The sequence below is a fragment of the Typopeltis vanoorti genome, chromosome 21, assembly GCF_054136105.1.
Source record: "Typopeltis vanoorti isolate ZY-2024b chromosome 21, IOZ_Tvanoo_1.0, whole genome shotgun sequence".
Lineage (NCBI taxonomy): Eukaryota > Metazoa > Arthropoda > Arachnida > Uropygi > Thelyphonidae > Typopeltis > Typopeltis vanoorti.
The window spans coordinates 80310375-80335064 of NC_143569.1; the positions used below are offsets into that span (position 1 = coordinate 80310375).

General features: G+C 36.4%; 1 protein-coding gene across 2 annotated transcripts in view; it reads left to right on the plus strand.

The window, feature by feature from the left end:
- Positions 1-24690, plus strand: part of Dus1 (Dihydrouridine synthase 1) — a 156148-nt gene that overhangs the window by 114984 nt on the left and 16474 nt on the right. For both annotated transcript variants that reach the window (XM_090411023.1, XM_090411024.1), the window contains exon 9: positions 12739-12946. In XM_090411023.1, coding sequence (XP_090267149.1) covers positions 12739-12946 — 208 coding nt within the window. The remainder of the gene's footprint in view (positions 1-12738; positions 12947-24690) is intronic.

Sequence of the window (24690 nt, forward strand, 5' to 3'; positions counted from 1 at the left end):
TCCATATAGATAATGAATAACAGAGGAGATAATGTACATCCTTGTCTCACACCAGATTTAACATTAAACCATCTTCCTGTACTTCCTTCAATTCTAACTGCTGACTTACAACTCAAATAAAGACTAAGTATTGCTTGATATAATGCCCCATTGACACCATATAACTGCAGCATATTGAATAGCTTCTCTCTTGGCACCTTGTCATATGCCTTTTCCAAATCGACAAAACTTAAATACAGATCTTTATTATATTCCCATGCTTTCTCAACTATTCGTCATAAAGTGGAGATCTGATCCTGAGAGCCTCTATTTGGCCTGAATCCAGCTTGTTCTTCACCAAGCTTTTCTTCCACAATTCTTCTCAACCGTTTCTCAAGTATACTTGCATAGATCTTGGCAGGAACACTCAGTAGGGAAATACCTCTGTAATTCTCACATTCAGTTTTATTTCCCTTTTTATATATGGGTACTATGAGAGCTCTACTCCAATCATCGGGAATTCGTCCCTCTGTCCAGGCTTTCTGAACTATGCAGTGCAGCCACTGTAAGACTCTTATATCACCATACTTCAGCATTTCTGGTCGAATATCATCTACTCCTGCTGCCTTTCCACATTTCAAGCCTTTGATGGCTTTTTCTACTTCAAGTATGGATATGTATTCCTGACTGCATGCCTGGTCAGTGTTTTTTATCACTGTGCTGTCATCACTGCTTGTTTCATTTAGCAGTTTTTCAAAGTAATTACTCCATATTTCAAGGATATCTTTTTCTCCAGTTTTCATGTCACCTTTATCATCTCTAACTCCTTTTACAGCATTCTTTCCTCCATTCCTAAGCTTCTTCAACAACCTCCAGAATATTTTGCCACCTTCTTGATATTTATTTTCTATATTCTTGCCGAAGTCCTCCCATGACTTTTGTTTAGCTAGTTTTACACACTGTTTAGCTTTCTTACATTTATCTCTGTATTCTGTAAGAGTAAAAGCTGACTTATTTGCCAGGAACTTTTGATATGCTTTCTTCTTTTCCTTCACTGCCTCTTTAAGTTCCTGTGTCCACCAGGGAGTTCTGATTTTTTTATCCTTGCACACAACCTCACCACATGCCTCTCTGGCAGAAACAATCAATGTTTTCTTCAGAGTTTGCCACTGAATCTCCAAGGTTTGATTCCTGTTCTTAAACTCTTTCATTTTCTTTTCAATAATCTTTCTGTATTTTAGTCTATAGTTCACATCTGAGAGCTGCTCAACTTTTATTTGCTTTAAAACTTTCTTACAAGTTATTCTTTTCAATATGAAATTCAATTTTATCCTGCTCAAGACTAAATAGTGATCACTTCCAATTTCAAATCCTCTGTACACTCTGGTGTCCTGCACCAGGGAGAAAACATCACTATCAATGATAACATAGTCAATGAGACTTTTCTTATTCCTAGCCTCTTCTCTCCATGTGAATTTGTGCACATTTTTATGTTGGAACATGGTGTTAGTAATAACCAGTCCATGTCCTGAGCAGAAATCCAACAGATATTTGCCATTATTATTAGCTTTGCTCTTTTCTCCAAATTTTCCCAAAATATTTTTGTATGTCTCACAATCATTTCCTACTCTGCTATTTAGATCCCCAACAAGGACCAACTTTTCCTTTTTCATTGTGTCAGTTGTTTTTTCTAGAGCGTCAAAAAATTCCTCCACTTCTACCTTAGTAGAACCTTCTGTGAGAGCATAGGCACAAATAAGTCTCATTGTCCAGTTCCCTATTCTCGTATTTGCCCACATTACTCTACTTGAGATTGACTGCCATTCAAGAAGATTAGCCTGGTATTTTGTGTTGAATACTATGGCTACTCCTTCTTTTCCTTGAGTAATAATAATAATAATTTATTATTATTATAATTATTACTTTGGGCGACTCCAGGGAGTCCTTAGACTCATTGAGGGAGGCCCTAAACATCATGTCCACACAACTATACGACATTCTCACAGTATCTATCATACCTTGCCTTGAACTCACTCACCGTCATAGCACCCACAACAGACTCTGGCAGCTTATTCCACTCTAAAAGTAAAGAACCCAGCTCTAACACCCCTGCTAACCACACTCTTGCCCAACTTTCTTAGGTGTCCCCTAGTTCTCCCACCACCAGTCCTGATCTCAAAAATATCCTCTGAATTAATCCTATAGAATCCCTTTAGCAATTTGAATGTCTCAATCATATCTCCCCTTTTCCTCCTATCAACTAGTTTCTGCAACTCACAAATCTTCAACCTGTTCTCATATGGTTCATTCCATAGACCTGCTATCATCTTAGTCACTCGCCTCTGGATCCTCTCCACCTCCTTCCCATCAAGAAGGAAACGAGGTGACCAAATCTGGGCACAGTAGTCGAGATGAGGTCTTATCAATGCTCGATACAGAGGTACAATAACTTGCTTGTCTCTGCTCGTCAAGGTATTTTTCAACAACCAAGTGAGTTGATGAGCTGATTTAGCTACTTTTGCAATGTGCTCCCTAAACTTCAACTCCCTATCCGCCAACACTCCCAAGTCCCTGGCCTCATCAATCTCCTGGAGTAGGAGATTCTCCTACTTTTATTAGCATTAGCAGCAGTATACCACATTGGAGTTCCACCAATGTGGTATACTGCTTCTAATCTTTTCACCCAAAATGCATAACCTTACATTTTGTCACATTAAATTGACATCCATTCTCCTTAGCCCAGAACTCCAATCTATCCAAGTCATCCTGCAAGACTTTGACATCTTCTGCATTCACTATCGCCCTACCCAACTTTGCATCATCAGTGAACAAATGAACTGTTCCACTTAGATCCTTCCCTATATCGTTAATGAACAGATGAAACAGCAGTGGTCCAAGAACAGAACCCTGTGGCACACCACTAATCACAGGCCGTCTTTTGGACTCTACTCCTGAATAAACTACTCTTTTATATCTCTCCATGAACCACCCGCCTATCCATCTCACCAACCTTATATCCATTCCCATATGTTGTAGTTTACAGATTAGAATTCCATGTGGTATCCTGTCAAACGCCTTTGCCAGGTCCAGCAGTATCACTGTAAACCCATTACCCTTATCCAGTTCAGCCGTCACCTTGTTATAAAACTTGAGCAAGTTACTGAGGCATGATCTACCCTTCACAAAGCCATGCTGTCCCCTGTACAGTATCTCATTTTCATCAATCCATTCCAGTATTTTTCCCTTGACTACTTTCTCCAAGACCTTGACAACGACGCCTGATATGCTGATCGGTCAGTAATTTGCAACCGTAGTCTTGGATTCATCCTTTATGCAGTGAAACTATTTTCCCCCTCTTTTCACACCTTTGGGACTAAACCAGACCTGAGACTCAGATTAAACAACATGGTCAAGGGCATGATAATTCCTTAGCCGCTTCATGCAAGACCCGTGCCGGTGTGCCATCCAATCCCACAGATGTATTCACATTAAGGTTCTGTAATAGACTATTCACCTCCACTTCATTCATCACAATTCCCTTATAAACTAATGATTCCTTCATTTTTCAATGTCACCACCTGGATGATATACTTTTGCAAAGTGTGCGCTCAGTAACTCCACTATATCAACTGATTCAGTGACCTCCTTACCATCGTCATTCCTTAAAATCATTTTGCCGTAAATTCTGCATTTCTGTTATCAGATCAGAACATATGCTAAGATCAGAAGCAATAATCAGACCATGGAAGTGGTATATAAGAGTCCCGAAGGTCATCCCAGTTGTTACTGTTGTAGTGCCAAAGGATGTGAGGCTGGGAGAAGGCTGATCTGACATGGACAAGATTATGGTCAGACTTTTCAAGAGAAGATCTAACATTAACATGTATTTGAAGGGAGAACTAGTTAAGAAAAGGTCCGACGTGTTGGGAGAATGAAGAGGATTATGTGGTTGGTGGGTTGAAATTGCTGGGGAAGATTATCTTGCTGTTTGGATAATTAGATTGTATTATGATTGGCATTCAGAGATAGGTAGTCAGAGGAGGTCAGTGAAGTCATTGGAGTTTGGAAAAGTAAAGGTGACAAATCAAGGCAATAAAGTGAGGTAGCAGATCTTGAGCCAGAGGAGATCATATAAAGATAATTGCTTCTTTGATAACCTTTGGCATGGGATATCAGATCTGACAAAAACACAGGTTTTGTCCCTTCTTGCAAAAGGCATCATGAAAGATGAGGAAAGTTGGGGTGAGAAGTTGTAGAGGATGCCAGTTGTGGTTCAGATAAATAGGATATCAGGTTTGAATGACTGGGTGGTGGTGTACATAATTAACATTGGGATTTTTTAAAGTGATTTTTATGTTTTTGGAGTGTTTTTTTTTTCTTCTTTTTGAGAGGTTTTTAACCACAGTTACGACAAAAAATTTTAATAATAACAAAATAAGAAGATTAAAGAGTAGGTGGCATGTAGCAGAGGTGTAGGACTCGGATTATCTCTACCTCACAGAAAGTGACCAGTCTTCAATCCAAGGGTAGCCTTGGACAGCGCCTTTTGCTAGCTGCTTACTTGGACTCCCTCCAGGCACAACCTGGTAAAGTAAAGCAAAAGCCAGTTGATCGGGAAGCCCCCTGAAGAGTTACCATTGGGTTGGGATCAGTCCTGTGTACTATCTGGCTGGCTATATGTAAACTTTTACAGCTGTATCCTTGAATGGAGCAGGTACTGATTCCTTGATTAAAACATTTGAAAGACAGCAGCAAAGGGAGGATGCCTTCACCTACACTACATGCAGGAAGAGAAAAGGGAACGAGGACTAAAATTGGAAACTCTTCTAATCCTAATCTTCAAAAAGTGGGACAGTGATGGTTCACTAGGCAATGAAGGACATCTACCACTTAGTAGATGTCTGGTTGGCATTTCCTCCAACTAGGGAAAGTATGCATTTAAGGTGGTAACATGTCATATATGTCAATGGGGAAACATGTCATATATTAATGGGAAGGTGGAATGACTTGGGTGGGGGAGGCTATATATATTGTGCAATCACTTTTAATGAGCTAATTAGCTTTTGTGTTGTATGCAGAGTCTCTTTCCAGATCACATTATGTTGCAACTTTATATGTAGGTGGTCTGAAAAGTTCTTGGCCTAACAATGAAAAAACGAATTTATAATTTCAAATTTATTTTTATTTTTCAACATAATCTCCCTTAAGACTAATACATTTATTCCAGCAATGCTCCAGCACCATTATCCGTCCCTGTAGTGGTTCTCAGTAAGATCTGCAAAATACCCCTCTACAGCTGCAATCACCTCTTGATTTGAAACTCTTCCTCACTGGTCAGCGTTGAATCAACGCTGACCAGTGAGGAAGAGTTTTAGTTTGGGGAAGTGGTCAGAGGGATCCAAATCTGGGGAATAGAAGACAAATAAAAGACACATAAGCCTGTTCTCTTCTGTAAAATGTTGCCACAGTTTAGAAATCATTGCATTCTCTGTTCATGTCAGTCATGTTTTCCCCACATAATTTTCCCCAAATCACCATATCACAGTAGCACCTACAGTGTGATATGGTGAATTGTCATGATGAAACAGACATAGGCTCTGTAAAACACTGTCACAGTATAAAAAACATTGCATTATCTAGAAGTTTTAAATATGTCACTGTCATGTTTCCCCATTTGTGTTTTTATAAAAGTGGTTCGTTATCAACGAGAGCTTGGGGAGGAGAAGAGAGAGGAAAAAACCATAATTACCTGCTTGATTTGATAGCAAAAAGTAAAATATAACGGAAATGAAGTGAACCAGAAGTCAAGTAGCCCTAACATAACAACTTGCAGATACTCTTGCGATTCATTGATCATAATTTATCATATCAGTTACCTTTAAAATTATCAGGACTCTTATTATTTTGTCCTCTAACTCTTTGGTAGCTAGCAGATGAGTTCAGTGAAGTTTTCATAGCAGAGTGGGCTTCTGACCTAATGTCCAATCCTGACCTTCTCATGGTGCACCCTGTTGGGTATCTACTTGGATACTGAACGAACGACGATGGGCTGGAAATTTGGGATTTAGCCAACCAAATTGCATTCTTATTGGTTAAACCAAAATAAAAAATGATAGTGCACCATGACAAAATTTCATGCCTGCTGGGGCTTCGCCCAGTTAAACAAGGGCCCCCGTTGTTTTCGCCAGGGAACCAGGGCAAACAGCGCAAAGTCTGCTACTGGAACAAATCTGAAAACACACCCCAACTCAACATCACCAGAGTTAAAGATCAGTACTATCAACATAAGAGCCTGAATGGCAAAGAAATGGAGCTAGCTGAGAAATTAAATAAGTACCAGATTGACATAATAGGGGTGACTGAAACAAAAAAGACCAAAACTGGTGAGATCTTGCTGAGCAATAAATACAAAGTGTTATATTCAGGCAATGAAAATCAAGGAAAAGAAGGAGTAGCCATAGTATTCAACACAAAATATGAGGCTAATCTTCTTGAATGGCAGTCAGTCTCAAGTAGAGTAATGTGGGCAAATATGAGAATGGGGAACTGGACAATGAGACTTATTTGTGCCTATGGTCCTACAGAAGGTTCTACTAAGGTAGAAGTGGAGGAATTTTTTGAGGCTTTAGAAAAAGCAACTGACACAATGAAAAAGGAAAAGTTGGTCCTTGTTGGGGATCTAAATAGCAGAGTAGGAAATGATTGTGAGACATGCAAAAATATTTTGGGAAAATTTGGAGAAAAGAGCAAAGCTAATAATAATGGCAAATATCTGTTGGATTTCTGCTCAGGACATGGACTGGTTATTACTAACACCATGTTCCGACATAAAAATGTACACAAATTCACATGGAGAGAAGAGGCAAGTAATAAGAAAAGTCTCATTGACTATCGTATTGCTGATAGTGATGTTTTCTCCCTAGTGCAGGACACCAGAGTGTACAGAGGATTTGAAATTGGAAGTGATCACTATTTAGTCTTGAGCAGGATAAAATTGAATTTCATATTGAAAAGAATAACATGTAAGAAAGTTTTAAAGCAAATAAAAGTTGAGCAGCTCTCAGATGTGACCTGTGGACTAAAATACACAAAGATTATTGAAGAAAAAATGAAAGAGTTTAAGAACAGGAATCAAACCTTGGAGATTCAGTGGCAAGCCTTGAAGAAAACTCTGATTGATTCAGCTAGAGAGGCATGTGGTGAAGTTGTCTACAAGGATAGAAAAATTAGAACTCCGTGGTGGACACAGGAAGTTAAAGAGGCAGTGAAGGAAAAGAAGAAAGCATATCAAAAGTTCCTGACAAATAAGTCTGCTTGTGCTCTTAGAGAATACAGAGACAAATGCAAGAATGTTAAACACTGTGTAAAACTAGCTAAACAAAAGTCATGGGAGGACTTTGGCAAGAACATAGAAAATAAATATCAACAAGGTGGTAAGATATTCTGGAGGTTGTTGAAGAAGCTTAGGAATGGAGGAAAGAGTGCTTTAAAAGGAGTTAGAGATGATAAAGGTGACATGAAAACGGGAGAAAAAGATATCCTTGAAGTATGGAGTAATTACTTTGAAAAACTGTTGAATAAAACAAGCAGTGATGACAGCATAGTGATAAAAAACACAGACCAGGCATTCAATCAGCAATACATACGCATACTTGAAGTAGAAAAAGCCATCAAAGGCTTGAAATGTGGAAAGGCAGCAGGAGTAGATGATATTCGACCAGAAATGCTGAAGTATGGTGGTATAAAAGTCTTACAGTGGCTGCACTGCATAGTTCAGAAAGCCTGGACAGAGGGACGAATTCCCGATGATTGGAGTAGAGCTCTCATAGTACCCATATATAAAAAAGGGAAATAAAACTGAATGTCAGAATCACAGAGGTATTTCCTTACTGAGTGTTCCTAACAAGATCTATGCAAGTATACTTGAGAAACGGTTGAGAAGAATTGTGGAAGAAAAGCTTGGTGAAGAACAAGCTGGATTAATAGAGGCTATCAGAATCAGATCTTCACTTTATGACAAATAGTCGAGAAAGCATGGAAATATAACAGAGATCTGCATTTAAGTTTTGTCAATTTGGAAAAGGCATATGACAAGGTGCCAAGAGAGAAGCTATTCAATATGCTACAGTTATATGGTGTCAATGGGGCATTATATCAAACAACACTTTTTATTTGAGTTGTAAGTCAGCAGTTAGAATTAAAGGAAGTACAGGAAGATGGTTTGATGTTAAATCTGGTGTGAGACAATGATGTACATTATCCCCTCTGTTATTCATTATCGATATGGATCACATTATGAGGGAAAGTGGTATTAAACATGATATCAAAATTGGAGATGTTAATGTCAGCTCTTTGCTTTATGCGGATGATGTTATACTTCTAAATAAATCTGCTACAAGTCTGCAAGATTCTCTGACTAAATTGAATAGCTGTTGTAATAGATATGGTATGAAGGTCAATAATAAAAATAAAAAAAATTCAATGAAAATAGGCAGAATCATTGAAAATGTCAACTGTGTTGTGAATGGAGAACCTGTGTAACAAGTAAAACATTTCAGCTACTTAGGCACGATTTTTACTGAAGATGGCAAATTGAATATAGAAATAGACAACAGAATCAACAAAGCTGGTATGGCGGGAAGTCAATTGAATCAATTCATATGGAATAAGAGAGAAATTAGTTTGAACACAAAATTGGCTGAATACAAGACAGTGTTCAAACCAGTTTTAACTTATGGATCTGAGAGTTGGGTCAGAATTAAAACACTTGACCAAAGACTAGAGACCACAGATATGAGACTCCTGAGAAAGATTAGAGGCGTTAACAGATGGCATCAATGGCAATATCATATTAAAAACAAGGATATTAGGAAAGAACTTGACATTGTCAGCATCCAGGAATGCGTTAGCAGAGCTAATCTAAGGTGGTATGGTCACTTAAATAGAATGGGTGAAGAAAGATTAGCAAAACAAGTGTTCTCTGCCAGGTTGGCAGCAAAATGACTCAGAGGAAGACCAAGATATAGGTGGATTGATATGGTACAAAGTGCCTTAGATGATAGAAATATAAGATCTGATAATGTTGGAGTCTTGACAAGTAAGAGACTGATTTGGAGGAAAATTGTAGATAGGAAGTTAGTAATGATGTAATTTTTTTCATGTAGTACTATCATATCCTGTACACCCCTTGAGGGTACATGGCAGGAATTTGATGATGATGGTGGGCACCATTATCTGCTCACCTTTTTTTTTTTTTTTTTTTAAGTATCAGTTGAATTGCATTACATTTTAAAATTTGAAATACTTTTTTTAAAAAGTTTTTTAATGATAGATAGGTGAGTTAGAATTCTTCATTTAATTGAAAGGAAGTAAGTTATAAACATTTCAGGAAAACACATGGCTTTCCATTAGAAACAGACTAAATATAGCAAGTGAAACTACCATTTTTGTTTACAGTTTGTTGTGAAAATATTTCTCCCTGTTTCAGGAATCTTCTAAATAGCTAACTTCTTTTATTTGCTTTGTAGAAAGCCATTATGCCAAAAACGTTATTTACTACTTTTTTTTCTTTTTTTTTTTAAATTGGTATAACCATTAAGCTTCAATGATTATATTATAATTTAACAATAACATGAAAAGCATTGATTGGCCCCATGACTAGTGTTTTCTCACAGCATACGAAGCATTCCTTTACATTATTATTATATTCTTTTTCTTATTTAAATTAGGGGGATATTAATTCCCACATTGTTTGCATTGCCAAAATGAAGCCTATTGGCTCTTTATCTTTTAAATTCTTTTTCTTCTTATTATTATTATTACAATAATACTAGCTTTACTTCTTCTTCTTCTACGCGTTATTCCTGCTTCCTATGCAGGGTCCGCGTGTAGATCCGACTTCTTGTTAGTACTACTCCCAACCAACCCGTCGCCTGGTCTGCCGCTGGGGGGGGAATATATTTTTGACTGTAGAGGCGTATGTTCACAGGGCCGGTTTGCCTGCTTGCGGGATGAAAAACGCCAGATAAACTGGCGGAAAAAACCCTACTGACCGCGCCCAAAACCGGCTAACTTGGCTATGCCTGAGGAAGATCCTCAAATTCCTCACGTCTACAACGGGAATCGAACTTGGGACACTCTTTCCCCAGGCATATGGTTGCGAAGCGCAAAGCCACTAGGCTAACCGCACGGTGTAATAATACTAGCTTTACTATAATCCACTAATGTGATGCTTTTCAGTTGTTGTTTTTATATATATATATATATATATCTGATCCACTCATGTGAAAGGCCACAAGACCTGTGGCACAATAGTGCCATGTGTGGGTAAGAGGAATAGAAGAAAGGAGGAATCTGTTAACATTTTGCTTGGTGTACTTGGTAGCAGAGGGTTGTAATCTTTGGGAAAGGCAGAGTGGGAGAAGATTGTTCCAAAGGACAAAAGTAGATGGAATGAAAGAGGAGGCAGTGAAGTTGGTTTGGTGAGTTTCAAGATGGACTGTAAAAGGGTGTTGGTTAGCAGTGGCTCTTGATTTAATGATTTTGGAGGAGAGTGGAGGAATAATAGTGGCAAATTCAGCAGAGCACTGTCCATGAAAGTATCTGTAGAAGAGGCACTAGCAGAAACTGAACATCTGAGAGGGGGATCATTAATTAGCCGGATTGCCCTCTTCTGGATAAAAATCGTGCAATCTTAGAGAGGAGTTTGGTGTATCACCTCAAATATGAGATTTGGGCTTTGTATGGAGTTAGCAGGTGTGAAGTAGTGTCTTTTGCAGAAAAGTACACCAAGTTTTTTGGCAGCTGCAGAAGATATGGTTGAAATGTGGATGTGCTAGGAAAGATCAGAGGTGCTGGTCACTCCAACAAGAGAAATCTGATTGTGTTTGAACTCAGTATTACTGAAGTTAAGGGGGAGGGATGCAAGCTCTTTCTTACAAGATATCAGACAGGACTGAGTTTTCTAGAAGTAAGAATAAATGGCAGCTAATCTGAAACACATTTACAAAATATTTCAAGATAGGAACGTTTTTCTTTCAGTCTAAGAAGATGAGCAACTAGAATTAGGAGTAACAAAAAGTGTATATCTGTTCATAAAGTATTCAGTACATTGATAGTAATGCTAAAAAGGTGAAGGAAAACTGAAAATCAGTTTAATTAGGTGACTAAGAAAACAGAATTTACCCATAAATTAAGTACCATGCATGCATGCATGCAGATATTGATAGCAATATTTTTTGTTAATAACAAGACATTTTTTTTATTGTTTCTGAAATTGAAACACTGGATAAAAAGGATCCAGTTAATTTATATAAAATTATTAATCATGATTTAAGCACCCATTCTTAATATTGAAACTATTTTACTAATATTTTTACTAATATTTTTGTTTGACGGTCATCATCATCATCACCACTAGTGCCATGGATCTGATGCATGTTAGTATCCATACAGCTTTTTTCTTTGCCCTTTCCCTTCTATCCATTGCCAGTGACTCAAATCCTGCAGACTCTATCTACATCACTCCTTCATAAATCTGGCCATTGGTCTTGGCCATCTTCTTTTTATACCATCCTTTGTACGAAACATCAAGATTTTGATCTTTCTGCTTGTATTCGTTTTTTAGGTGTGCTCAAAAACCTTGAGTTGCCTTCCAATTATTTTCTGCATTAAATTCTCTTTGCAGTTTACTCTTCTATGGCTCTTCATTTCATTTATTATGCTTTGTATTCACCTCACTTACCATTTGCAGTGTTCAATGACTATGAGATGAATGCAAAGATTAATGAAAGAGAGAGCCATAGCAATCACTAGTGAATATGCACGTTTCTAGCAGTCTCAATTTTGTTGCAAAGCCCACTGATTACTTTTCCATATCTTGTCTCCATTGCCTATGGGTTTATTTTTGCTTTTGTTATCCAAGATCTTGGATAACAAAATATAGTACATTTTGTACCATGGGTACAAGGATTTTTTTGTTTTTATCACTTTTATACATTTTTTTTTTAATTTATTTTTTACATATTCCAGAAACCCTGCTCTAGAAACCAAACATAACTTTTTCAAGTCACCTCATGCCTTCAGTAAGTGGGGCAGTATTCTTACACTGGGCAATGAAATTCAGGTCCCACCTTAAAGACAATCACAAATATTAATGCTCTTGCCAGGATTTGAATCCACAGCAAGGTAACTATAGTGGGTTCATGAACCATTCAGCCAACCAGGCCAGCCTGGTGTGCATATATGTATACACACGTACACATGACTAAAAACACATATAGCTGGATCATTGTACTATAAATGGAAAGTTTAATACGCAAACACCTTTTATTGTGGATTTTTTTTTTTTCTTTCAATAAATGCCTTCCTATAAAATATTTTGGAAACCTTTAGAGATTTAAAGATTATAGACTCAGCATATAGTTATGGCTAAATACTTGATGGAACTTTTTAATTTTATTAAATAATTACCATATATTAAAAACTCTAAATTTCAAGATGAAACATTTGATGGATAAGATGCAAATCCCATATCACAGTTCACTTATACCATAACAGATATTCTTTTGATCACTACAGGTTTGTTCTAGTAAGAGTTGACTGTCTCATATAGTTGATTTTAATGGCCAACTTTAAATTGTATCATTGTATTAAGATGCAATTCAAAGGAACTTTATTTGATACAACTTATCAAATAAAGTTCCTTCGACATCACTGATTTATATATATACTCACATCTCATTTGCTTCCATTTTTCAGCCCTTCAGAATTGGCAAATAGGGTTCATACTAAAGAAAGAGCCAATTTGAAAAGTTTGCTTCCAGATGCCATTCAGAAAAGAGTTCTGGAAGAAAAAGATTTCCATATATCAAAAAAGAGATTAAAAAAATTGCAACGAAATCCACAAAAAAGGTTTGGGGAAAGAAAAGTCATATTTGATAAATGTGCATTCTGTCCTAATCCAAAGGTAATTTTTTTTAATGTTATGTATTATGTGATAGCTAGTATTTTTATTCACACACACACACACACATTTACCCATCTTTATTCACTCATTCTTTTTGTACACAACATTCAAGATTGGCATCCATTGTTTAAAAGACAAAAGGGGAAGTACCACTTCCAATAGTTGTTCACTATACTATTTATTCATCTTGTTATACCAATAATTTACAGTTACAATACGTACCCTTTCATTGGGAAGATCTGGCTTTAAATTCCACAATATAAGGAACATTTATAGGTGCTTGGCAAGACTCACTCAGAGAGGTGACAGGTTTTTCCTCCTGGAAACTTGAGTTTTTTTAATATTCTATAAAATAGGTAAATGTTGCTCACAATTATAATACACTGGCCTCATGGCTTTAGTTACTTCAATCATACTGCTATTCACTACTTCTGATCAACATCAGCAGATTTGACTCTCACTATAGAGAGAACATTCTATAATAAACAGGATCACAATAACAAACTACTGAAAAAGTAATATAAAGTTCTGACCAAAGCTCCATAGGTAGAATGCTGTGCTAAAAGAAATTCAATATTGTAAATTATTCTTGTGGTGCCTACAAGTTAACTATAGTATGTGTTGACTGTACGTATCTACTAAGAAACTTCTTATTAGGGTAGGGGAAAAAAATAACATAATAAAGTAATGGCCATAGGAAGATGAAAGTAAACTTTATCCTATATAAGACAGGAGCTCTATTATGTTCTTCTGGCTGCTCTTACCATCTGCTATCAAAAAGTGATAGATGTGCGTCTGCCATGTTGCACAATAGGCATTCATCGAGCTTGGCTAGTAATATCCAGAGAACTGAAGGAGATAAAAATGAAATAAATAAATACAGTTAAGAATGACTAAGTTCTGATAACTAGCAGTCAAGTCAGAGTTTCACTGAATACTAACCCAAGTTATATCCAATAATTTCAGTTCACTGTGCAAATTCTTCAAATTTTCAATAATTATAATATGAAATATGTATATAAATGGGGGGAAAAAACTAATACAATTACAATAAAAGTAGCTACTTTTAAGATAGCAGGTGACCACTACCACTTTTAATGACTCTTAATGCTCTTTCATCAGTAACAATCAGGAATGCATTTTTTAAAGATGGATTGCTTACAAGCTGTGCATTGCTTGCTAAACCACTAGAGGCATTGTCTATGTGTATTCTTTATTACATAAAGAATGCAATATTTTCCACGTGATGTATTTGCAATTACCTGTTAAATGACCTGGTTGGGCAAATGGATAGTGCTTCCACTCTCTGATCAATGGACTTTGTGGTTGAATCCAAATGATAGCAAGGATGTTTGTTAATGCCTTTTGGTGAGAGAAGAATTTTATCATCTGATGTGTGTGACCACCATCTCCACTGTTCTGAAGTGACTTGAAAGTTCCATGTTTAGTGTTAGAGCAGGGCCAAATTTATGCATAAGCTAGACAAGCTACAGCTTAGAGCCTCACATTACAAGGGCCTATTCCTCAGTATAGATAACATAAAATGAGTGGGGTGGTGGGGGGTACACCCCGGATGTCACTTTGAACCTTACCCTATACGTCATTTTGACTTTTTGTGGCATTTTTGGTGTGTACTGAGAGGGGCGGCAAATTTAGGGGCCACCCCAGGTGGCAAAGCTCTTCCAAAGCCACTGCATAAAATTTACTTGATAGAGGGAGCCTTTAAAAGCTATAGTTTACGGACCGCAATAAACCTTCAATCCAGCCCTGTCTTAGATCAAAATTCCAGATAGTGTAACCTTTAACAAACCCTCATTACTAACGTACGATCAATTTTTACAATCTTTCATGGATAGAATTTACATAATACAGGAATTCCTCACTTTACACACTTTTCAGATTAACACAGTTAAAAAATTTATGCCACAATTTATTTATTTTTAATCCACAATGGATTAAAAATTCATTTCACATGGTGTTTTTGCTAAGATTTGCTGTATAATATCATGACTTTGTAAGCAGCCACAGTTCTGTTTACCATAGCAACAGTAAAAGTATTGACTAATCAAATTAACAAACATCTCTATATTATAAAGAATTATCCTTCAACATTGGCTATGGATAAAAGGGAGAGTGAAATAGCAAGTGCCAGTGATAAAAAGAATCAAAAAATTATCACTTTTTAGAGCAAAAACTTGAATTAATCCAGCATTAGTAAGGTGTGGTATCACAGACCCCCAAAGATTTTAAATCGACTATAACTTTTTAACAACACGTGGCAGTGAGTCATGCCTCAGTATAGCTTCCCCCTCCCGTAACTCGCTACTCGACGCCATAGATGACAGGCTGTTGCGTGCAAGCAAAATATGTGCGTCTTAATCACATAATTCCAAGGTGCCCCGACTGTGCAATTACAGAAAATTAAAATTTTTAATTAGTGATATCATTGGAATCTCAAGGCTAAATGTTTATTATTGTATTAGTTTCTTATAATGTATATGTTCCTTTTGTATGTAAGCCAATACCAAAGTGCCTAAAAAATACTGATTTATTTAGTTCATTCATTATATAAGCTAGGAAGAGTATATTTTTGTTGAAAAATAAAAATAAAAATTTAATTTTGTGGATCTGCATTTTTATTCTGTAAAATTGCAGGACACTTAAACAATATGTAATCTAATATTGATTAAAAAGATATGGATTTCTATAATACACTACATTATTTGGGTGGGTCTGTGGGACCCCTACCTTACCACTTTTGTTACGTTTTCCCACCTCACCAGTTCTGGGTTAATTAAGAGGTGCGAATGTGATGATAACAAAGCAAAAATCACACATAATTTTGGACAACTGAATGAAGTGAGAGCACAAACTATTTTGAAATAAGCCTTAACTTTGATCACCATATGCAAGTCCACTCAAATGCTGATAAAGCTATGAACTGTTACCCATGAAGAGATGTATACACAAAAAAGCAATAGTTGATGCAAAGTGCCTTGTTCAAATATTTCTCATAATTTTCTTTTAAATGCATTTTATTATTTTTAAATACAGTGGTGCCTTGGTTAACAACGTACTTGGTTAATGATGAGTGGCTGTAAGAAAAAATCTCTTGATTAACGACTCTCGATTATGTGAACCTCTATCCGATCTAAAAAACCAGAATTTTCCGATCACACTCAGCCACGTGCGGGAAGACATTGTCAAATAGAGAACAGCCACGCGGCATAACTGTGAAGCTCAGATATGTTTGACCCATCATAGCCAGCTGTTTACGCTTTCCGTTTATTGTTTCTTTTCTTGTAGCGTACTGTGCTTTATTTTAAAATTTGTGGTTATAAATGCGTTTTATGATGAAAATTAGTATTTAAGCATTTATTTTTTGTGTGTTGGTTCATATAGACAATAAATTGGCTGGTGCGTGTCACTGTTCGTTCACCATCAAAAGGCAAAATCAAATCTCATCTGTATAATAATCGTTGTATCTATAAGCTGCTAATCAGTGTATGTTACGGTAAGTGCTGTATCTAATATCGTCACCTTACAAGCAAAATGCACTAAGTCAAAAATTTCAGGTTTTGAATTTAACTGTTAACTTTTATTTCAAAATGTTTTTTTTTTTTTTTTTTTTTTTTTTTTTTTTTTTTTTTTTTTTTTTTGAACTTTTATTTTCAGGTGACTATATGTTCTTTGTATCCCTTGTCTTAGTGTTGTACAATTTGTAATAATACCATATTTTGCATATCTTTTTTTTTTCTATAGAGTGAATTTTTTACCATGTGACAAAATGGGTCCCAAAAAGAAAGCTAATGAGGGGAAAAAAAACAGAAAAATTTTCTCTATTGAACAGAAGAAAGAAATAATAGAAAAGCATCATGGAGGTGTGAAAGTTATACAGCTAGCTCGAATATATAAAACCAGTCATTCTACAATATCAACCATTTTGGCTAAGAAAGAAGAACTTAAGGTTGCTAAGGGAACTTTCAAGGTTGAATGTCAGAGGGCTTCTTTGTGAGCAAATGGAAAATCTATTACTAATTTGGATCAAAGAAAGAGAAATGGCGGGCGATACTACATCTCAAAATGCAATCTGTCAAAAAGCCAAACAGATATATCAAGATTTGAAATAGAAGACTTTGGGATCAAGTTCTGAGGTAGATGATGATGATTTCAAAGGTAGCAGATGTTGGTTTGACAACTTTAAAAAAAGAACAGGAATTCATAATGTGGTCAGACATGGAGAGGCAGCTAGTGCTGACAAAGCAGCAGCAGATAAATTTGTCAATAGCTTTACAAGAATTATAGAAGAAGGAGAATACTTACCTCAACAAGTCTTCATTGTGATGAGACTGGGTTATTTTGGAAGAAAATGCCCAACAGGACATTTATCACAAAAGAAGAAAAAACACTTCCTGGGCATAAACCAATGAATGATAGGCTAACAGCTTTTAGCAGCAAATGCAAGTGGAGACTGCAAGGTAAAACCAATGTTAATCTACCACTCAGAGAATCCCTGAGCATTCAAAAAGTTCAATGCCTCTAAATCCAATCTCGGTGTTTTGTGGAAGTCTAATAGCAAAGCCTGGGTCACAAGAATAGAATTTAGAGACTGGATTCGCGAAGTGTTTGGACCAACTGTCAAAGCCTATCTTGAGCAAAACAATCTGCCTCTAAAAGCCATTTTAATCTTGGATAACACACCTGTCCATCCAACAGGCATACAAGAAGAGCTACCAGAGGAATTAGATTTTATCAAGGTGATTTTTCTTCCTCCCAAGACTACATCTTTGATTCAACCTATGGATCAGCTGATAATTGCAAATTTTAAAAAACTTTACACAAGGGCACTTTTTACCATGTGCTTTGAAATGTGTGAGGCTACCAACATAACCTAAGAAAATTTTGGAAGGAAGAATTTAACATTGTCATAGCAATTAGGCTAATTGTAAAGGCTTGGTAAGAAGTAACAATGAAATGTCTCAAAGCAGCATGGAGGAAACTGTGTCCTTCCTTTGGTAATGAAGAAACTTCAGATGAAGGACACAAATTGGTAAAGGATATTATGGCAACTGCTCATGATCTTAACTTGGAAGAAGATGTTGAAGAATTATTGGAGATGCATGACCGAGAATTGACTGCTGACGAGCTAAAAGAACTTTTCAAGCAGCAATGTGAAGAAAAGGAAATGGAAATTTCATCTGAAGATGAGGATGGAGAGAAAGAACAAATTACGACTGCTGAAATCAAAAATGTTTTGGCAAAGTGGGAGGAAGTTCAAAATGTTGCTATGAAATGGAATCCAAACAAATCTGAGGTTATCAGAACTGCAGATCGATTTAATGAAAAGTCCATTTTTATGTCTTCATACTGGCCCTGTTATTATTAGTTATATTATTTACTTATCTTACTTATTCTCAGCTATTCCGTTGCCGACAAATTTATATTCTTTTAAGTCGACTGCGCCAGCCGGCAACTGAATTCTGACACACAATTTAAAACTACTGAAAAACAATATAGGGATCAAGTTGCAGTCGTCGTCCCCCTTTCTTAGTTGCTAATGGATTCCCCTATTACTTATGCATGGTCCGAAATTTAACAAGTGGTAATTCAATTCTTAGAACAATGACAGACTCATGAGGTTTGAATTAAAGAAATACATTTATTTAGACAAATACATATATACGCTTTAGTTAGTAATTCCATTTCTAAAGAGCCTGAACTCTCCTCCCCCTCCCCCTTTCTTAAGTTAATATATTCAAAAGGTTTACTCTAAAATCTTATTCTAGCAATCTCATACTCTTCTTTGTATAACTACGTTCAGGCTCGGTTAATTCTTACAGAGTTGCTCAGTTCCCATATATAGGAATAACACATATACATAGATACATTCTACAATCCTAATATGGAGCATATCAGAGGTTCTCCGTTTTGCAAATTTCATATGGGACAATATTCTCTCTTATGCTTAGGATTTATCCTCTTCCAAAATTCAGTTAATATTGAAATTTAATTTTAGCACAATGATATAAATGTTTCTTCCAACGTAAACAGTTCGAAATTGTGGTTCCCAGCTCAGCTTAAGCTTAGGGTGTCACTTGCTCTTTAGACGTAGACAGAAATGTCCAAAAAAAAAACAGTTCTTTAGATACAAAATGGAAGTTGACTATATGGAGCTCCTTAACCCTCTGGTTCCTATACCCTCTTTGGTTATTATTCAATTTTAATACGAAAACTTGCACCTTACCGTTCTTGCTTTTCTGGTAGTTGTTGGGACTTCCTTAATTAGACTTCTGGGTTTCCTCACCCTATATTTCTTATGGCATCTGCGACATACTTCTATTCTTTTCAAAAGGATCACCTCTTCGCTGATTTATACATTAGCATGACTAACCAACGGCTCTTTTCTGGAACTCTGGCTGCATTCCTCAGTTATGGCTACGGTCGACACGGCACGCACAGCAACGGGAGAATGTTGCTGGGTACGGCGGCAAGCTTCGCAGCTATCCAGCACTTGGATCAGGAACCAGGAACAGAAAATAAGAGGGATTGAATTATGTGCCGAAACCTATATAGTCAATGTGAGCGCCCTCTCTTGGTGACTACGTCATGCACATAGCAGCAGCCGATTGATCACCGCAACTCCGAACTGTTTTTGACATGGCTCAATACATATATCATCTTATATACATCTTTCATCATTTATACATAATTTTCCTTTGTTAAAAAATCCATAAACATTATCTATTTAAATTATGGGTTACTCAAAAATCACTTAATATCTACTAGAAAAATGGTTAGACATAGTTCTGAGTTACCAAAATGCACATTTTCTTCTGGAGGCATAAGCATGTCCATATCCATGGTTTTTTAACATTACCTTATGTTGGGTCGGAAATAGGATGACTCATTAAAAGTGAATCGGCACTTTTTCCAACACAACACCGTGCAATTTTTTAGAAACATTTTAAAAAAGAGGCAAAAGCAAACAACCCTAGACATGTTTTTTACAGGTTCATTTGTCAAAAAACTCCGAAGTGAGCTCAATTGTCTTTCTGGTGAAGATTGATAATTAAAAACTGTTTTCATGAACAATTAATTTTATTAATGTTAATTTTTTGTAGCAAATACATATACTGTATAATAAATAAATGATATTTACCATATTTTTATGACATTTTAAATGAGTTGTATCTGCATTTTTAATATGTACTATGGTTGTGGGGAGGAGCCAGAATAAATTAATCGATTTTCAATTAAATGTTATGGGGAATCATGCCTTGGATAACGATGGTAATCCTGGAACGGATTACCATCGTTAACCAAGGCACCACTGTATTTTAAAAACATTTCATTAGCTTTCATAGTTATATTGACATTAAAAAGAGTAAAACTTAATGTATTTTAAAAAATGTAGTAAAAGTTTGGAAAGCCTCATGGGTAAGTTAGGGTTTTTTTTTCAATGCTTATTATGTTTGATTAGTGGTCCAAAATTCCCATTGATCACTATCATATGCCTGTAGGAGAGTATGCCCCGTGGGATTGTTGCAGTTATTGCAGCAAATGGAGATCCTACATCTTATTATAGTATGTGCTATGGCTGTGTGTTCCTCACACTGTGGTGTCTGTTGACTTCTTTACAAGCAGTGTGTGTGTGTGTGTGTGTGTGTGTGTGTGTGTGTGTGTGTGTGTGTGTGTATCAATACTTGAGGTAGAAAAAAAGCTATCAAAATCCTGAGATATATAAAGGAAGCTGTAGTAGACGATATTTAACCAGAAATGCTCAAATATGTAGGTATAAAAGTTTGACAGCGATTACACTGCATAATTCAGCCGGCCTGGTGAGACAGTCAAATTCCAGATGCTTTAAGTAGAGTCTTTTAGAGTTCCAGTCCATAAAAAGAAGAATTAAACTGAATGTGTGAATTAGACAAATTTCCCTACTGAGTGTTCTGGTGAGATTAATGCAAACATACTTGAGAAGAAACTAATAAAAATGTGATAGAGAAACTTGGAGAAGAACAAGTTAGGTACAACCAAATAGAGGTTGTCAAGATCATATTATCATGGGACTGTGATAAGGAGCTGTAATTTAGAAAAGGCAGACAACAAAGTGCCCAGAGAAAAGCTTTTCAAAACACTACAGTTATGTGGGGTTAATGGAATGTTATACAGAGCAATACATATATAGTCTATGAGGGTGGTCTGAAAAGTTCTCGGCCTCAACCATAGATGGCAACATTATCAGCAAGATTTTTTCTTTTTTCTAAGTTGGTACGTCTGTCATGAGCATCCATGTGAAATTGCAAGTCATTCTATCAAGTAGTTTGTTTTATACAGCTGTCTGAAGAAAAAGTGTTGTCTGTATTCCCTTGAAATGGATAAAATTGAGTGTGATTATAAAATTCTTTGTAAAAGAAGGTTTACCGCCAAAAGAAATTCATTCGAAGTTCATAAAATTTTATGGGCACTCTTCTCCTTCATCTTCAACTATTAAGAAATGGGCTGCCGAGTTTAAACGTGGCCATACCAGCCTTGAAGATGATCCACATGAAGGACATCCAAAAAGTGTAACAACGCCAGAAATCATTGATCAAGTGCACGATATGATATTGGATGACCAGCGAGTCAAAGTGCGTGAAATTGTTGAGACTACAGGCATTTTAAAAGAATGTGTAGGATATGTTTTGCATGAAGAATTGCAAATGAAAGCACTTTGCACAAGATGGGTGCTGCGCTTTCTCACAGCAGATCAAAAGCGCACTTGTGTGAAAATCTCTGAATAGCGCTTGGAGCGTTTTCTTCTTCTTCGTCTATGATCTCTTATGCTTTTAAGTGTTGAGATTTTGCCAAAGAGATTTCCATGCCATCCTGTCCGAGGTTTGTTGTTTTGCTTCTTTCCAGTTAATTCCCTTCTTTTTCCAATTTTTCTTTAATTTCCTTTTGCCAACCTTTCCTGGGTCTGCCTATGTTTCTTTATCCTATTTTCTGGCTTTCGTATACAGTTTTTGCTATTCTTCCTTCTTCCATTTGATTAAGATGTCCAAACCATCTCATTTGGGCTTGTGTTATGAATTGATTCAGAGGTGAAACTTGAAGACTGTCTCTTATGGTTTGATTTCTTATTCAATCTAGTCTTGTTTTTTGTGCCACTTTCCTGAGATATTTCATTTCAATTGTTTGTAGTTTATTTGTGTTTCCTGTTGTTAAACACCAAGACTTACAAATGCATGTTAATGTTGGTAGAAACACTGAACAGTACACTGCCAGTTTGGTGTTCTGGGTGACTTCTTTCTTATCTAGGAGTGGGCCTTTCATTGCATAGAATATCTTTGTTCCCCCTCTTATCCTGTTGTTAATTTCTGTGTCTAGTGTAGTCTACCATCTTCTTGTATATATGATCCCAAGTATTTAAAGGAGTGGACTTGTTCCAGTTGATGATTCTCTATTTTTATTATGTGTTTTTGTTGGTTTTTAGATATGATCATTGTTTTAGTTTTATTTATATTTATGGTCATATTCCTTTTCTTTGTTTCTTCATCATCAAATTCCTGCCATGTACCCTCAAGGGGTGTACAGGATATGATAGTACTACATGAAAAAAATTACATCATTACTAACATCCTATCTACAATTTTCCTCCAAATCAGTCTCTTACTTGTCAAGACTCCAACATTATCAGATCTTATATTTCTATCGTCTAAGGCACTTTGTACCATATCAATCCACCTATATCTTGGTCTTCCTCTGGGTCGTTTTGCTGCCAACCTGGCAGAGAACACTTGTTTTGCTAATCTTTCTTCGCCCATTCTGTTTAAGTGACCATACCACCTCAGATTAGCTCTGCTAACTCATTCCTGGATGCTGACAATGTCAAGTTCTTTCCTAATATCCTTGTTTTTAATATGATATTGCCATTGATGCCATCTGTTGATGCCTCTAATCTTTCTCAGGACTCTCATATCTGCGGTCTCTAGTCTTTGGTCAAGTGTTTTACTTCTGACCCAACTCTCAGATCCATAAGTTAAAACTGGTTTGAACACTGTCTTGTATTCAGCCAATTTTGTGTTCTAACTAATTTCTCTCTTATTCCATATGAATTCATTCAGTTGACTTCCCACCATACCAGCTTTGCTGATTCTGTTGTCTATTTCTATATTCAATTTGCCATCTTCAGTAAAAATCGTGCCTAAGTAGCTGAAATGTTTTACTTGTTTCACAGGTTCTCCATTCACAACACAGTTGACATTTTCAATGATTCTGCCTATTTTCATTGTCTTTGTCTTTTTATTGCTGATCTTCATACCATATCTATTACAACAGCTATTCAATTTAGTCAGAGAATCTTGCAGACTTGTAGCGGATTTATTTAGAAGTATAACATCATCCGCTTAAAGCAAAGCTGACATTAACATTTCCAATTTTGATATCATGTTTAATACCACTTTCCTTCATTATGTGATCCATATAGATAATGAATAACAGAGGAGATAATGTACATCCTTGTCTCACACCAGATTTAACATTAAACCATCTTCCTGTACTTCCTTCAATTCTAACTGCTGACTTAAAACTCAAATAAAGACTTAGTATTGCTTAAAATAATGTCCCATTGACACCATATAACTGTAGCATATTGAATAGCTTCTCTCTTGTCACCTTGTCATATGCCTTTTCCAAATTGACAAAACTTAAATACAGATCTTTGTTATATTTCCATGCTTTTTCGACTATTTGTCGTAAAGTGAAGATCTATTATTACTAAATTATTTGTAAGGCAAAGATTTATTATTCTTTCTCCATTATTATTCCGGGTTATTTCTCCTTGTGATCCCAACACTTGTTTCGTTTCCTCATCTACTTGATTCCCTACCTGGCCATTAAGGTCTCCTAGTAGTATGATATGCCCTTGAACTTCTTCAATTGGTTTTTGTAAGAGTTCGAAGAATTCATCTTTAATTTCTTTATTAGCATTATCGTTTCGGTTGTATGCAACAATTACAGTGAATACTTGGTTATCTGATTTAAAATCTATAGTGATTGTCAACAACCTTTCGTTTATTAGTTGCCGTTTAGTAATATATTCTTTGAGATCTGGTTTAATTATGCAAGCTACCCCTTGTTTTCCCCATTCTCTTGGGTTTACCCCTGAATAGAAAAATATATACCCATCTTTCATTTTCTGGCAACCTTGACCTTTCTTTTTTTGTTTCTGTGACTGCTAGCAGATCCAATCTTGATTTTTTAAATTTATCTATTAATTCATTTTCTTTTCCATGTAGACTTTTAACATTCCATGTTCCGTATCTCATATACCTTTTTCCTCCCTTTGTCATTAACCATTTAGGCAGTGCGGCTATCTCTTTGTTATTTCTTTTAATGGGTGAAATTTTAAGGTGTGCAGGGGATTAGCCTTCAGCACCCGAGTCTGGTGGTGGAGCTGCCACCTTCGAGGCCCCCAGACTTGGCCTATGAGAGAAGTGCTATCCTGTTGGTCTGCGGGAGGTATTTTATTTCCCTCCTACCCTTCATAGTAAACTATGACGAGCATTCCCCGATCCGCCACCAGGGGATGCGCCCAATGGGGGTTACAGGTGTCCCCACACGGGTGGAGCATTTTAACAAGAATAAAAATGATTTTGTGCATCAATTTATTACTATGGATGAGACTTGGATTCACCATTACACACCAGAATCAACAGCAGTCAAAACAGTGGACAGTAGCTGGTTGTTCGACGCCAAAGAAG